Raw genomic sequence first — 17,322 nt, 5'->3', positions numbered from 1 at the left:
AGGTACTACACTGCAAACTGTTCTTGAGCTCTCTCTCTCTCTCATACTCCATTGATAGAAACACCAAAAGTCTCAGATCTCCCTCCTCCTCCACCCAAACTCGAATCCCTCCGGGGAAAAGATAGAGGAGGTCTTGATCTATAGTTCCACCGAGCCAAATCTTGTTCCCCCTTGTATTCATCGAGATACTTGCTCTCTAGGGTTCTTTGGAAACCCTAGGTGGGAAAGAGTAGTCCGGATGCATCCGGGCTATGGATTTGCTCCTGCAAAGATTGTGAAGGTTTGGAGGCTGCCTCAAAGTCTACCACAAGTGAGTCAGCTATTCCTTCGTGGGATAGGCTCAGGAGAATAAGGTGAGCCTTCGTGGCGTTGGGGAATCCTTCGTGGGACCCCCACCTCTCCAAACGTGACGTACCTTCTTGCAAAGGAAGGGAACACGGGAATAATCCTTCGTCTTCGCGTGCTATCGGTTATCCCTAACCAAACTCTTTACTTGTGATATAACTGCCTGTGAGAGCCTTCGCGCTCGAGTTACTTGTATCATCATATAGGGGCTTCACCTAGTTTGCATTAGGCTCATCTTTATCTTCTGCAAAGCCTAACATTGCAAAGAAAGAATTAAAATTTGTAGAAACCTATTCACCCCCTCTCTAGGTTTACCATCTCTGAACTTTCACAGCGTCGCTGGTTCTTCGTCGGAAGGGGCCAATCGAGCATTCTGGTATTGTTCCTTGGCGGCGACGCTTGGAGGACACCGGCGAGAAGTGACGGAGACACCCAGTGTCTTGATTGTGTTTTATATTTTCTTTCTAGGGTATTTTTTGTAATAGAGTAGGCCTTATCTTCAAATTCGAGGTTCTTTTGGACGAGTATGGTTTGGGGCCTCCTTGTAAAATGTACCTGCCACATGTTTAGTGAATGAAGCACCACGCCGGGGTCTAGAACTTCTTTGTTCTTAGGGCACGTTTGGTTGGCTAGGCGCCCTTTGGCTCGCATGTGCCCCGCAATTGTTGGGCTGTTTGGTTTCATGGGCTCCTCCGCGTTGTCGCACCGCACGGGCCTTAAAGCACCTTCGGGACAGGTCCTGGAGGAATGCCTAGTTTGACAATTTCTCCAGGAACATGCCCTGGGGAGAAGAAAATCGATAATACCGTTCACGCAAGCGCTCCGCCTCGGCATGGCGGGAGAAGGTGAAATCCGAGCTGCGTTGCGTGACAAAGGTAGGGGTAACCTCCCTCTTCGATTACCCTCTCCATTAGTCCCCCTCCAAAATTTCCCTTTCCCCAATTTTCGCACCGGCGGTGGCTGCGGCGACTCAGATCTGGCAGCGCGCATCTCCCTTCGGTCTCCGGCGTCGGAGCAGGGTCATCGTTTCCAGCCGCGATGGAGCCTGCGCACATCTGCGGTGGCTTTCGGTCGTGTCCATCGCCTGCCATGAAGGGGAAACTCATCTGCTCTATTGTAGTGTTAGATTCATGTTGCTAGAACTAGTTGGGTTCCATAAGACCGTTCGTAATGCATAGATCTTGTTTGAGTAGACCGACCAGCTCCAGCTTGTGCATCACGCCGCAACACTCATCATTTGCATACAAGCCTGGATCTTGATGGTGCACAAGAGAGCAGTTAGGCATGCTGCTTTTCCTCATGTCTGTTACAGTCGTATGTTAGAACGAGATCAGGAGAGGATTGCCAACCTAAACTAGAGGCTATCCAGATGCTTCGGATGAGAAGAGCCCCTTTCTATGCACTTGTGAATATGTTCAGGGATAGAGGACTGTTGTTTGATAGCATCCACACCTCTGTCGAAGAATAAGTCACAATGTTTCTTCACGTCGTGGGTCATAACCAGAGGTTCAGAGTCATCCATAGCACATTCAGACGATCCACCGAGACTATCTCTTGGTACTTCCAGCAGGTGTTGTATGCAATTGGGGAGCTCAGAGGTGACATGATCAAGCCAACATCATCGAACACACCACTCAAGATCAAGAACATCTACATGTGGTTCCCGTATTTTAGGGTGAGTACAAAATCATGTTCGTTCTACTTATCAGATGTGTGGTACTGTCAGAAACATGACTGTGTGCTAATTTTTTGATAGGATTGCAATGGGGCTATTGATGGTACTCATGTGACTTCAAAGGTACCGAGATCAATGTTTGCTGCATTCCATGGGAGGAAGCACTACACCAGCCATAACGTGCTAGCAGTTGTGGATTTCGATATGAGGTTCACATGCTTGTTGGGTGGGAGGGTTCAGCACATGATGCGAGCATCCTGGCCGACAACTTATCAAAGCATGATGGGTTGCAAATCCCTGACGGTAAGTTCTACCTTGCCGGATATGCATGCCGATCTGGTACTCTGCCTCCCTTCAGGAAAACAAGGTACCACCTCAAACTAGTTCTCTCCAAGGCACCGACCTCAGAATGCGAAAGAGTTGTTCAATCTGAGACACTCAAGCCTTAGAGTCACCATTGAGAGTGCCTTTGCTGCATTGAAGAACAGGTTCAAGGTCCTTGACCAGAAACCGTTCCACACTTTTGACACTCAAGTAAAGTTGGTCCTTGCTTGCTGCATTATTCACAATTGGATCCTAGGTGGGAGGTGAGGATGAGTTCTTCCAAGAGGTTGACACTTTTGATGAAGTAGATACCAACCATGGCGTGGAGGCGGGCGACAATGAAGCCAGCCTGAAAGAAGAAGAGGCAAGAGTGGATAGACACAAGGTGGGAAGTCATAGGCAACACCACCATTTGAGAAGGAAGAAGGAACCCCCTTTGATCACTTGTTTCTCGAACCCCAATTTGATCCCTGCATGTTGAACTACCCCGTGATGATAAACTGTCATTCGTAGTAATTAGGGAGCATCGTTATGAACTAATATTCGTACTAGCTAGGGCTGATTTTGTGAACTGCTAACTTCGTAAGTCTGTAACTGTCATGAACTGAGATTTCTGTGTCATGGAAGATGATAGTATGGTAAGGCTACCAATTGTATAGAAGAGATGACTTTAGGCATGTCTGTATGGTACCAAACATGCGTAATCTCATCTCCATCGAGATTTTGGGGTTCGCTGCAGGCAAACAAAAAAAAAAGGCTTTTTTGGTCCAAAGCCCAACCTACCGAACGCGCAGGTACCCTTACATCATTGCGCTAGTGAGCCATGAATCAGGCTACCAAAGGGCTCTTAATAAATCAGTTTGTACGTGTGAATGTTGGACCTGAGCGTTTAAGCTCTTTCGGATAAGCTCCTATTTTGAGAGGGTCCTAATCCTAGCTAGACACCCCATATGCTATCACAAACTAACTAATCAATGTATCGACCACATTATTTTGTTAGTTGCCATACCAACTACTAACATGTTGCTGGTACAAAATCGAATCTTTGTGCCCCTATAATGTACTCCATATTCTCTCACTGGAGCAGTCATCAACGCAGCTTTCACACTGAACATTCATTAATTAATCAGATAAAACAGTACACTCTTCCTCGCTTACTTCAGCATATCCGAATTCAAATTTTGCAGATTAACCAGATATATATGCAGGAACCAGAAAAGATTATGTACTCCCTCCATTGAATCAATTAATTTAGATCGGGGAGTAATATATTTCCCAGCATCATTTATCACACTTAAGTTGTGACTCTCAGCAAAATCATGACAAATTGTGGAAAATTGTAGTCTCCAACCAAAATCGTGACAAATTGGGGGAAAATGTAGTCTCCAACCAAAATCGTGACAAATGTAGTCTCCAGGCCAGGCTAATATTTGATTATACAGGATACCAACCAAAATCTAACTCTTCGGCATATCTATTCTAAGTATATGTGTATGTACTATCTCCATTCCGAAATATAAGCATTTTCGAAATGTAGTAGCTTTCTAAAAAAAGGCTTATAATTCGGAACGGAGGTAATAGTATCTAACCCCAATTGATAAAATAGATATAAATAAATGTATTTCACTAACACAGAAGAACAGATATACAATGCATGCACACACACATGGCTGTAAACTTGTAAAGTTTCTATCTGACCATAAAGCGAATGCAGCACATCCGGCATGAAAGGCTGGATATCATTGCCTAATCCAAACACTGTCTTTCAAGCTACAGAATCAAGTTCGTGATGGTTGGAAGAGAAGCACGAGATGGATGATCGACTCCACTCAAAGCCACCCTAGCCTAGGGAGGTTAAGAAACTACCAACCACCTCAACAAAAAGGATGGCCACTAACATGTGCAGCCAGCAACCATAACTTGACCCACACACTAACCCAAGCCCTTTTTACTAATCATTCCTTCATCATCAATCCATCACATGTACAAAGGGTTAATTAGGGGGCACACTGTTCTACTGGAAACAGATAAGATTTTGAGGGGCCCATGATCAAATAATAGTGGGCATTTACTTTTAAACTGTGGACTTACATTAAGTCATACATGAATTGTTTGTAGCCTTGACTTTTCATGACAAAACTTGTTGATAATAATTGTTGTGGTCTGTAGGAGGCTAGCAACGGTTTTGAGTTGGTTGACACATAATGTAAGAATCTAGTGTTCTAGAAAGAAAGAAGAAGACAAGAATCTAGCCACAGGTCAGCCGATGAGAAAAAAGAGACAGGGTATTCTTGTTTCTTGTACTTCAAAGATTGATAAACTGCCACAAACCCATATGCTGTTATGCTCCGAAAAGAGTTAACATCATCTGTTTATCTACAAACGAGTGCAAAGTATGAACTAGGATTTCCAATGATGTTTACATGCTTCATCGTAAGCCTGCAACTATGAAATCATTGATATTTCTGCAAAATGTGGAGGCAGGGCAAAGATAAGCAGCTCCTTCTGCCCAATATTAGACCTTTCAATCACCTGAGAAACTTGCAACAAGTAGACTGCCTCCACGCTTCCGTTTCTTGGTACACAATGATACCAGCATAGCAAAAAGTTTTAGAGCTAATGGACGTCAGCTGCTGGAAATGCAGGTTTTGGAAAATCATTGATCTGTCTGGTAATCACACCCTAGATCGTTTCAAGTACACCATGACTGCTGCGCCACCAAGAGCAACTGTACCAGCCATAAGCCCAAATTTAACAGTAGACAGCCCGCTCCTGCGCGGAGGTGCTAGCTCCTGCAATGGTTTTACCACCTCTGCTTTCGAACTTAACTCGTCCTCAATATGCAACTTCAAAACCTGACAGGAATTTTCACTTCGATGAGTTGGAGAAAGCAAACACCAAATACTCCTGGAATTCACAGTATCTACATCCTATAATGCAGAATACCTTCAGCCCAGATGATTTGGCATGGAGCACTGCACCAGCAAGATCGGTATCAGTAGTTAGTAGCACTCGGTCACCCTCATCATCTTCATACTACATTCAACATCAGGATTAAAAAAATAAGTTAGGCAGTGCAGGCAAATATTTTACTATCAAGTGGGAGTTAATGAATGATGGCTGAAAAGATGACTCTTGCAATCTATATGTAGCATCGCCAATGAGGTACAAAGAGTGCTGATGCTAACACAAGAATCATATAACATATAAGCATATAAGGATCACTTTCCTCTTTAAAGTGAAAGGCATTGATTTCATCACTGACAAGACAGAGAAATCGAAAGCTTCACCTTTACTATCAGACTCAGACACACTTAATCTCTGTAGTTCTACAAGCCTACTGTAAAATTGGAAAGCTTTCATCCAAAATAGTTAAGTTTACCAAGAGTTGTATGCTATCCTTTCCATCAACAATACTCAATCTTTGCCTTACAGAGGACACAAGCTCGTCCAAGGACTCCGAGCCTGTAGCATCAACATTATACAAGTTAAGAACTGGTTATATTTGGAGCCATGAAACAACATCAACATATTTGTGCAAACTATCAATCGACCACGTACCACAAGTGAATCTATGCACACGCCCCTTCCGGTCATGAAGCTTAAAAGCAAACGAATTGCCAATAATAGGAGGATATATACTACTCTTTCCATCCCCAAACTCTGATGCCACAATTAAGGATGCTTCGCTGATCCAGGTATGAGAGCACTGTATTAGGGAAAAAACAAATAAAATGCAAAATCCACAAAGTACCATCAACGAACCTACGGCTATCAAATTCATCATCTGGAGGATCCAAAGCAAGAGCAGAGTCCCAGAACCTCTGCATCACTGAGTTTGCCACCTCATTAGCAGTCCCACTGCCTCCTTCAACCTGAAAATAAAGAATTATATTCTAAAATTTAGGATAGGAATCTTTGGCAGAGCATAAGAAAAGGGCTGGAAGGAGTTAGGGATCACCAATTGAATGGCTGCATGTGTAAGTTGCAGGACATCCAGGCATGCAGCAATTTGCCCCTCTGTTCAGGAAATTGAATATATGTACCAGATGAAGTACCAGGAACTCAAGATCTATTCACAGCTGAGACAAGAATCAGATCATACCTCTGTCAAGAACGGGAATGTGCAAGAATTTTCCATCATGCATTATATGTAGCGCATCAAGAATTGTCGTGTCTAATGTAGCACAATCTGGATTTGCGGTCATCACCTTTAAAGTCACAATTAATACAGTAAGTTATAAGAAATTATACAAAATGGTATGCCATTTCAAGCAAGACAAATTTAAGTAGGACGGGGAAACCTTTTCTACTAGGGTCAATTCAGGCGAAAGATTCTGTGAGACAACACGCATAAGAACATCTTTTGAGCTGCATTTCAGAATCACGTATCTATAAGAAACTGGAATAATAACAATATCGTTATTATTAACAACAATAATAACAATCATATGGTGCTACTCCAGGTTACTTACGTAAAGATTCCCTGCACCGTGTTCCCTGTAGTAACAACCACTGAATTTACTCGAAATTCACGCATTTTTTGTGTTGCCACATACACAGGATCTGAAGGTGAGACAATTGCTACCCTGAAAGTTGAAAGTGTAGTGCCTCTCAGTATCCAAACATTTTGCTGACAGTTAAGAGAAAATAGTCAAAACAAACAAATACTGTACTTTGTGCTCTCCGTGACTATGGTTGACAGAGAAGGTTTGAACATCCGCTCCCTTAGAGTTTCTATGAAAGCAGAAGGAGCTGTATGCAAACAGTTAAAACCTTGAAGTGATTGGTAAGACAAGACTACACCAAAATATAGGTACGTAAGGACAAGTAACATGCTTAAGAAAATCAAACATATGCACGTTAGCATAATACAAACATACAATGTAACTTTGCATTACAATATGATATACTTGATACATTAGCATAATAAGGACACACTTTTTTTAAGACAGATAAACATATCATGCTTATTACTCACAATATAGACCATTCCTATTATGCACCAGGGACCAGGGTACTACTTCCAGGATCACAGAAATTTAAATTAAATATAAATATGTACATAGCAAGACCTGTAAAATTGCCTCCCAGTTGACGCTCAACCCCCTCTACAGCCGCTGCTATTGCACTCCCTTGTTCAGCTGCTTTTTCCAATCTCGCTATAGCGTCATAAAGGCATTTTGCAATGTCTAGCATAGCCATAACCTCGCCATTTTCTACAACTGGGAGGTGTCTAAATTTACCTTAAATGTGAAAAAACATACAGAAAAATAATGTTAGTGGAGAAATGAAGAATGAATCCAAACAATTTCTCTCTGCAAGAACATTAAACAACAACAAGCCCACATATACATCTGCTAGTATGCTACTGAATTCATGATGTCGGAAACTCGGCAACATTACACAGAAATCCATAATGCCCGACCAAATAAATCCAGGAGTCATTTTTTATTGATTGAAATGATACACGGATACAGCTAACTAGACCTAAAATTTACCTAAATTACATGTTTTCGTTACATGTGTGAAAAAGGGCAACTTGAGTTGGACACACAATGATTCACCAATATCACATGATTCGATTTGAATATGGTATTCCAACCAAAGATTGTATATAAACGAATGAAACTTCAAATATAATTCTTATGGAAACACCAAAAATCAAGAGTTATACTTTAACTTTAGGATGTAGGTAACTTAACAGTTAAACATGTACATGCAGAGAGCCTCACTAACTAAGAATAATAGCACGAGCAATTCACATTGCATGTAAACTGAATTTCTTCATGATACTCTCCATTTCCAGTTGTTGAGATGAAGCGCCACCCTTGCATCAAAGTTAGTGCTCCGGCAAGTAAAGGGGGTTCTAATATATATTGGTTGTGCTTGAAAGGCAGTTATGAATCAATTGACTAAGCCAATTGCACTATCTTGATTTCGAGCAACAATGCAGCGTGAAACGATATATATCATCTGCTAATACATGACCAATTACTGAAATCCATTTATTCACACATGTGCCAGTTTTAGTAATTAGGTGCTCCCAATTGTTCAACCGAGTCCCTTGAGTTAATTATAACTGAGTGTGATACTCTGGAAAGAGATGGTGAAAAATCATTCAGAGTGATACTACTGCTTTCGATTTTGCTGTTTGCTCGTTTCTGTAAGTCAGTGTCCTGGCAAGTACTTGTTGTATCAGTTTCTCTACTAAACTGGACCATTCTATCCTTTGGAAAGCAGGACCATTCTGGTCTTTGGTTTAATCTTGAATGTGATACTGCTGGTAATACAAATGACTAATCTGAAACAATCATATATGTTAAAGACCAGACAGCAGAACTGTTTTCTGAAAGTTCAGTTAATTTCTTTGTCAATATTAACTAGGATATACCTTGTCAATGTTAACTTCTTTGTCAGTAAAATCCTAAAATATTTAGCAGACCGAGCACAATAATGGGAATGCCAATATTAACTAGGATATATACCTTGAACCATCTTCTGCAATGCCTCAATTGCAAGTGAGTCAGAAGTGACATAAGAAGGATTCCGCGTCATGATCTTGGCCATGATGGTTTGCTCCACCCGCAGCCCCTCTGCAATTACTCGTGTGGATATATCCTACACCCCAATTAAAGATTGAAAAGTACCTCAGGTTGAAAGCAGTAAACATAGGACATGAGCCGCTTGGCATGATATCGCTATCAAGTATTTCCAATTCACTATGCTGTGATTCATTTTAGTAAAAAGTACAGTACAAAGCACAACTAGCTAACACAAGTCAAACACAAACTATCCATGCTTTGCCTGAACTAATTAGTTCGTTTAGCAAGAAACTGCTACTAAACAAGTAGGGTAACATCTGCTTCCAGTTTCCTAACAGAAGGAAAAGAGAAGCCAAGGAAAGATTCACAGCAGCAACTCAAAATTCCAATGAGTGGGCAACATTTGGTCAAGAAATGACTTGATCAAAAGCCCTAAACCGGAAAAAAAAAGGTCTATTTGTAAGGTGGCTTATTTTTTCTTAAGCATAATTTACATTTTGCTCCCATGGGATCAACAACTAATCAAGCGACACCATCATCTGCACAAATCCAATGGCCACAAAAATTAGCTTGCAAGCAACTATCAGAATTCAGAGTTGTTCTGTTTTAACAGAAAAGGCCACGTGCTAAGGTCCAAACCAAAGAATCCAATCCAGATATCGGTGTTTTCAAAAGAAAGGTGAGAATAGATACTATCGTCCATTCCTCGCAACATTGATCTATCGTCTTGTTCATTTTCATAGCTAAGAACCACTACGAGAGCATATCCCAGCCACAAAACTCCACCATATAACTAAGAAAGGAAGAGGAATTCACCTTATCGGTGACTATGCCAGATAGGAGGCCCTGGGCGTCGGTGAGTAGCACCGCATCGACCCGCCTCGCCGCCATCCTCCGGGACGCGTCGTACACCGTCGTGCCCTCCGGTATCGTCAGCGCCTTGGACAGCCTCAGTTTCTTCACCGTCCTCTCCCCTCTGGCCAAAACCCAGTAAAAAAAATCCAATCTTCAGCAATCCCCGTACGTACCGAGGTGAACGTCGGAAGGAGAGACAAAGCATAGAGGCGCTTACGGGAGGTGCTTGGGAGAGGCCAGCCTCGGGGAGGTCTTCCCATTTCCGTTGGCGCCGGCGGCTGCGTATGGGTCCTCCGACTTGCGGGAGGAGGCAGAAGACGGCGGCCGGCTGCGCGTGCGCCTGACCGGTGGCGCCGGAGCCGCCGCGGAGCTCATGTAGGTGTTTCTGTGGAGAGTCCAACACACTTACGGCGGCGGCGGCGGCCGGCGAAGTGGGAACAAGAGCAGATTGAATGGTGTTTCTCCTTCCCTCCTGTCCTACCCCTTCGATAGCGCGTGGGTAATTTTATGTTTCAGTACTTCTAATATTATTTTTGCCGGGACAGTCCTTCTAAGCTCGAATTATTAAGTGTGCTCGTGGCGTAGACTTTCCAGTTTTTTTTTTTATAATTAACTCGAGGAAAGGTTTCATTTTTCAAGTAAAAAAATATGCATGAGTTCCACAATGTTTGTAAATCAAATTTATTTATACGGTCTCAGCCTAAAGTGACAAGCTTTTAATAGTGCTAACTACATGCCAAAATATGTACCTCATGTCTAAATTAATTAGCGCAAGACGTTGCAAGACGTTACGTAAATTTATTTTGGACCCGGGGGAGTAACTTGTTTCAAAAACGATTCGAGAACGTGTTTGATTAAGTGTAATATTTGGATTGATTGACCTCTGGCAAGTTTTGTGGGATGCTTACAATAGAGTATGAAGTGCCCAAGAAAGGCCAATACTGGAGAAACTCAATTCGGCTCCCGGGTGCGTATGATCCCTCTACCATAAAAACATATTTCCAAGTGTTAAAAAATTTAGACAAAAAATTTTACATGTACATCTCCATAATATATGTGTATTCATCAAGTTTCACGAAAAAATGATATTTTTTGTAGTCTAAGCGAAAAAGAGAAAATTTATCTTGTGACAAGTCTTTGTTTCAGCACCGAATTTTGTCTTTTTACACACGCTACATGACATGTCGATTTTTCATGAAACGACTTTGCGAGCGCGTAGCACATGAAGATGTACGTGCGAAATTTTTGTTTCAATTTTTTTGACATCTTAAAATGTGTCTAACATGTATTTCAAAATAAAGGGAGCTCCCATGTGCCAAAACATCACTCCCACAATACTGTAACTACTTCCGACGGTGTGTAGCTCAGGTGTTACACATACTAGTGTTTGGCTTGTCGCGTTTTCAAAATGATCCGTTCTGAATCTTCACTTATTTGCATATATGTTGGTGATATAATCCCTAATTTCGCATTATCTCTCTAGAAATGGTCAATAAATTTATACAAATCTAAGACATATTTTTATAAACCAAGGGAGTATCAGATTACTCGTCCATTCTTTGGCTAAGAGGGCAGAGTAAATTGGAACAGAGCGAGTACCACCAAAAGAATATTTGATTCCAAATTGAAATCCAATGCCATATTTTCAGCACATGTTGTTTGTAATGTCCGGACTCGCGATATGGAATGACCTTGTATATCGAAATGGGTGAAGGGCCCTTGGTCTTAGCAAGAAAATAAAGAGAGAGCAACGACGAATGCACAACAGATACTATTTTGTCGGAGATGCCAATAAGTACGATTCGTGCGTGGCAAATGCAGGGTCGGATCTAAAAATTACGGTAATAGGTCGCAGAATATAACAATGCACGCACAGCACAGCACAGCACCATATTAATTCGGCGACGCGTGAACCATGACCGTGTGTGGAGCGGTCGAGCCTCGTAGGCCGCGGTTTCGGCTTAATTTTGAATCCACGGCCCCGCGCAACGGGCAACCAGCCCCGCCAGCTTTCTGGATATCTCAGATATGCCCTCGGAGGAAGTGCATCAAGATTCAGGGTCGGCCGTGGCAGAGCCAGTCATGTGGGCATGTGGCCACGGGTAAGCCGGCGAGGCGACTGGTGGAACAAACGGATGGAGGGTGAGGTGCGTGGGGAGCAGACCGGCCGCACGAGTTTGGTGGTTTTGGGGTCACGCTGTCATGCCGTGGATTGGATGAGAGGCATGAGACAAATCTTGAGGAGCAAGCGACAGAGCAGCTGCAAGTACAGGACAAATGCAATCCACTTCAACGGATGAGCCTAAAGAGAAAATTCAGGACATGGCTGATGCCATCTCTGGCTACCCGATCGTAAACGGATAAAAACATTGTTTGCGTTTATGCGGATAAAAAAAGTCCTAACGGGTAGACGCAAAGTGATTACGGCGTCCGCGAATGTGTTGGACCGTTAGAGATGTGGCCTGCTTTTTGGAGTCTGAAAATGGACACTGTCAAACAGACATAAATTATGTCCAAAAAGCGTTGGACATACCATGATTTAAGGGCATGATTGTGTACTCTCTGCGTTCCAATTTATAGGCCTTAAAGCATCTCAAAAAGTGTTTGTTTGGTCTATTTAGGTTAGCCCATGGATATCAAAATCATATGAATCAGTCCATATGATGCTTCCGTCCAGGACAACCTAGCGATCTAACCTATTTTTCTACAGCACCATCAACGGTTGGTAATGGCGATTAGCGCCCCGTCGACTCATGTCGCCGGTGATTACTGATTCCCACGCAAGGCTTGCCAACTCCCGCACTCGGTGGCCGATTCGGGCGCAAGAAGCTTGGCGCGCGCCCGGCCTTTCCGCCATTCGACGGCATTATTAATGGGGCAGCGACACCCAACGATGAGGGCAAAACCCAAGCAGTCATGGCCAAGCACAACCGCACCTGGAGTTGCCTGGCCGATATGGCGTGTGCCTGCTTTACGGACAATCCGGGCTCCGCTGACATGGCAACGACCCTACAGGCGGAAAAGGCGCGCTGGGACGCCTCTCTGGAGCAGGGACAAGCATGACGCAGAGAGTAGGAGGAGTCGAGTCACCGCATCCATGATGTCGCCCTCACGGCAGCGGAGCGGACCTTCCGCTGGCCCGCCACCGGGAGGCCAGCATGGCCCGCCATTGTGCTCAGGACGAGCAGGAGGTTTACGCCTCATGGTTGTGCTCCGACGGTGTCGGGCCATCAAGGCATACCAATGGTTCCTGACTGCCAGGACACACCGGCGGTCAGTAGGCAACGCGATTGCGACCATGGCAGGCCGCACAACAACAAGTAGATAATGTCACCTAGTTTAGAGTATCTAATCCTTTAACTATCTGTGTAACATAATGGCTCTGCAATGGTACGACGGCGGTATATTGCTACATCATTATAAGTGTAGGTAGAATCCCCCCGCCCGCCGCCACGCCCCCAGTTCGCCTTTTTAGTTTAGAAAAAAATATTAGAAACATCAAAATTTAAAATTATTCGAGATTCCATATGTTATGTAATTTAATTGTAATGAAAAATGGCAAGCATAAATTTTGACATATTTTGCAAAATGTCGCCATGTTTCAATAAAATGCCTCCGAGATCCTCACGGAACGGAGAGAAAGAGGGAGCCGTAGGACGAGGAGTCACAGGGATGGGGATACACGAGTTACCTAGCTTCGGAAACCTCACGATGGTGGTGAGGCCCTACTGATGCTTGTTTAAATTATCGGCAACAAGTGTAAGATTACGATGAGTTGTGTTGTGCTTTAAGAGCTTTCAGGATCCGGCTCCAGATCTAGAGTTACATGAGTAGAGTTCCAACCGGATATGATTAAGTCCTATGATACGCTAAGTAAACATTGTCAGCCACGCCACGGATCCAACCGATATTAACCATGGGCCGGATAGTGTCTGGTTTGGGCTCCTTCACCTTGGTTCTCCACTGGGCCGTCCTGTTGGGTCATAGGCCTCACCACCATCTGCGGGCCACCCGTGTTGCCGGAATTAGGACCTCACCGTGGTATATCTAGTTGGCATATCCACAACAGGACAGACAAGTTGACGTGTGGGCCGGCGAAAATCTTGTGTCGTTGGGTCCCCTATAGCCTCCCTTTGAACAGGGTTCGCTTGCTGGTCGCCGACGTTTCTATTGGAATGGTGACAACGTGGATTTTATATGAGAGTGGACGGTATGAGCATTTTTTGGTTTAGACTCCAATAGATATTTAGGGGACACTATTAGGATTGCTCGTGATTGTGAGCTCCAGGAGCGAGCTTCCAGCGTCTCGAGGCAGACTCATCCTTGCTCTCGATTCGGTGGTGCCGATGTGCGATGTGCTCATCTCTTCTGTCTTCTGGTCAGGCAATTGATTTCTTTGAATATATATTTTACATCACTGCTGACGGATGATCGGCGGCAACGGCGATGCTTGCTTTGATTGATCAGCTAGCGCTGAAGGTGCTGCGGCGGGAAGCGGCAGAGCTACCTAAGATGCCGCTCGCCGTCGCTCGCTCGCGGACATGGCCGTCGCGTGGCGGCGCCATGCTCAATCTGAATAGCGATCACTTCACCTTCTTAATTATCCTTGCACAATAGCGGAGCGTCCTTTTTTTTTCTTCTTCTCATTGGTTCTGCGGCTATTCTTAGTTTCTTACGCGTCTTACGTCCGATCGCAGCCGCCACGTCGCACTACACGTTTTCCCGTAAGATTTCCCGTAGCGGCTCTCCCACGAATCTTGAAATCCGCCGCTCTTCATCATCGCCCCGAAGTAGATTCGCCAGGGTTCGCCATGGCCGACGAATCACCAGCAGCCGCGAGCGCCGCCTACCCAGGACCCGCCTGGGCCATGATCGACTGCAAGCCCACCGTATCTTCAGAGATCGACAACGCCACCACCTCGGCCGCGTGCGAGACGAGCGCAGGCATGCTGATCCGCGTTTCCCTCGACCTCGCGGTGCCGCCACGCATATCCTACGTCCACCTACAAATTCCTGGCTGGACCACGCGGTACCGGAACACGTATGGGATTCCGCTTGTGATTGGCGGCGACCGCGACCTCCTCCTCCTCAAGATGAGCGTCCCCGCCAAGGGCGAATGGTCAAGCACCATCGATCTCTTCGTCTACAACGCCGCGGTCCAGCCCCCATCGCTGTCGCGGCTGCCTCCCTCCCCGTTCGATAACCCCAGGTGCCAAACCACCGGCATCGTCCGCCATGGTGACGGAGAGGAGTATGCCGTGGTGATGTTCGACAAAAAGATCTTCAATAATCCGCTTCATTGTTCCGGCGTCGAGGTAGCCGTCTACAAGCCGGCAGCGGGATGCTGGGACACCAGGGAGTTGTGTTTCCCCGACTCCCATGAAGGAGTAAGCCCTAGCACCTGGCAAGCAGACGTGGTCATCCCCTTCCCCGAGCAGCGGTGCGTGTGCTGGGTGGATTACTCCAACAGCGTGGTCGACGAGTTCCCCGTGCCGACGTTCTATCAGCTTCCCGCGACCGACCTGAAAGCTCGTCTCCGCCGCCATTGCCTCCGGGAGCACCGCCGTACCGTGTGCGTTAGCCAAGGGAACCTCTGGTTTGTGGACGCCGACTACGGCGCTGATCCTCAGCAAACCTCTGGATTCACCGTCTCGAAATGGACGTTCAGGATGTCCCCTCAGGAGTGTAGCTTGCCACACTCCTGGTCCTGGGAGGAGGACGGCGATGCGCTCCAGGTCGACCGTCTCTGGGCTCACCCTCAGTATCGAGAAAAACATCTGCCCTCACTAGTGGAAAACAGGCCTTTTGATCCGGGTGGTTAGGGCCTTTTGTCGCGGGCGGCCAGCCGCGACAAGCAAGGCGCGATAAAAGGGTGGCCTTTTATCCCGGGTCACTTACGACCCGCGACATAAGGTCCACCACGTGGCAGCCGCGGGGCGCGCAGGGCACAGGACCTTTGTCGCGGGCGGTATTACCACCCGCGACAAAAGGCCTTCTACGTGGCGCGCGCACAACGCTTCGCTTTAGGGTTTGAGGGGTGCAGCACCCCTCCCCCCCCCCGCCCCCGACCGCCTGTTATATTTGTACGCTACTAGAAGTTGTACACATTCATTCATTATATATATATAGATCGATCAAACAAATATTGGAAGCAGAAGTCGATTCCCCTTACACATATTCGTAGGTTCCCTACATATATACATGGAGCTCACGATCGACAAACGGTACTAACGACCGTCTATTTGGAGGTAGAACAACTATTTGGACTAAACAAGCCTTTCTTGTTTATTACTTCTCTAACCAAAAGTCCCGCCAGCTTCCTCCGCGATTCCTAGTGCGTGTTCCTTTGGTTGGAGTCTGTCCCGCATGAAGTCGACCTATATACGATAATGAGATGAGTATGACTATATCAGTCTTGATAACGAAATATTGATGATAATAAATAAAGTTGTGAATGTTATTGCTTACTTTGAATTTATTTCTGTTCTGCTTCTCAGTGGTTAACATGCGAATGGACTCGCAAACGTAGTATCCACATAGATTCGTCCCTTGTGGCTGCTGGGGCACGCTACGAGAGTAAATGTTAGCTTCGTTGCAAAGGTAATGTCCTTATGAACATTCTTCAAAGCTTGCCAAGCCCTGCCATGCAAAAGAATGATTGAATGAGTGGATAATTAATTGATATCTCACGAAAGATAAAGCGCGGCGATGAAGGAAATTACACTTGGAGCAACCTCGCAAGTCCCGGAACCCGTCCAGTGCCTCTACTCAGTGGGTCTCTTACTTCAACTACTCCCTTATCGGGTTGAATGTCTAGTAGAATCCAGTGGAAGCTGCACATGTTATGCATATACGTCAGGAATTACACTTAACATCGAGTAAGAAAAATTGAATGTGCATAAAAGATCATTAAGACTCTCACTCGTAGTTGTAAGGAAACAATATTGAATCACAGAAATATTGCTGCCCCAAAAACCTTAGTAGGTTTCCCCCAGTATCTTGGCGTTTATGCTTCACCGTTTCAACATGTATTTTATCTCGGGTCAACAAACCCAACATTGATAATATTATTACTTTTGCACTCACCGATCTTCGGTCCGCAAAAGAGAACACATAAGATATAATGAGTATATATATGCAATGAAAACGAACATGAACTGAATGAAAATGAACTTATATGTAGTTAACAACTTACAAGCAATAGCAACTCATGAGAGATTTGTCGAGGGCATCTAGATTGAATAACTGCCGAGTTCATTCATCTCAATATGGATCTCCTCCTCTCGGTAGTAATATTCCCATGGTATACTCGCCACGATGAACCTTATGTTCTCCTTGCATGCATCAAGGTACCACTGATGCAAATTCCGCATATGTGTTGGCAGTTTATGCACCTGCTCTCTGCTGATCAAGTCGGCCCCGTAGACAAATTTAGGAGCTATATCGGCAGTGGGTACTCGCAGCATCCGCTGCAGACAAGCAATTCCTCCACGGTAACGTCACGAGCAGCCGCTAGCTTTGCAGCTTCTTCCATATCGAAACCACCACCATGTTCCTCGTACACCTTGGGAACATTAA

General features: G+C 45.0%; 1 protein-coding gene across 1 annotated transcript; it reads right to left on the bottom strand.

Moving 5' to 3' along the window:
* Window positions 1-4,635: 4,635 nt before the first annotated feature.
* On the bottom strand, window positions 4,636-10,139 carry LOC124651955 (CBS domain-containing protein CBSCBSPB3-like). Its single transcript, XM_047190973.1, has 14 exons — window positions 9,962-10,139; window positions 9,706-9,865; window positions 8,833-8,965; window positions 7,420-7,590; window positions 7,021-7,099; window positions 6,820-6,933; window positions 6,649-6,715; window positions 6,450-6,555; window positions 6,306-6,364; window positions 6,110-6,219; window positions 5,906-6,033; window positions 5,727-5,809; window positions 5,291-5,380; window positions 4,636-5,199 (listed from the first exon to the last, which is right to left on the bottom strand). Exons 1-14 carry the CDS (start codon window positions 10,117-10,119, stop codon window positions 5,020-5,022), a joined length of 1,638 nt encoding a protein of 545 aa, XP_047046929.1. The 5' UTR covers window positions 10,120-10,139; the 3' UTR covers window positions 4,636-5,019.
* Window positions 10,140-17,322: the final 7,183 nt, after the last annotated feature.

Source organism: Lolium rigidum, chromosome 5 (assembly GCF_022539505.1).
Source record: "Lolium rigidum isolate FL_2022 chromosome 5, APGP_CSIRO_Lrig_0.1, whole genome shotgun sequence".
NCBI lineage: Eukaryota > Viridiplantae > Streptophyta > Magnoliopsida > Poales > Poaceae > Lolium > Lolium rigidum.
The sequence above is the reverse complement of the archived record's forward strand: the minus strand, read 5'-3'. Positions and strand labels throughout refer to the sequence as shown.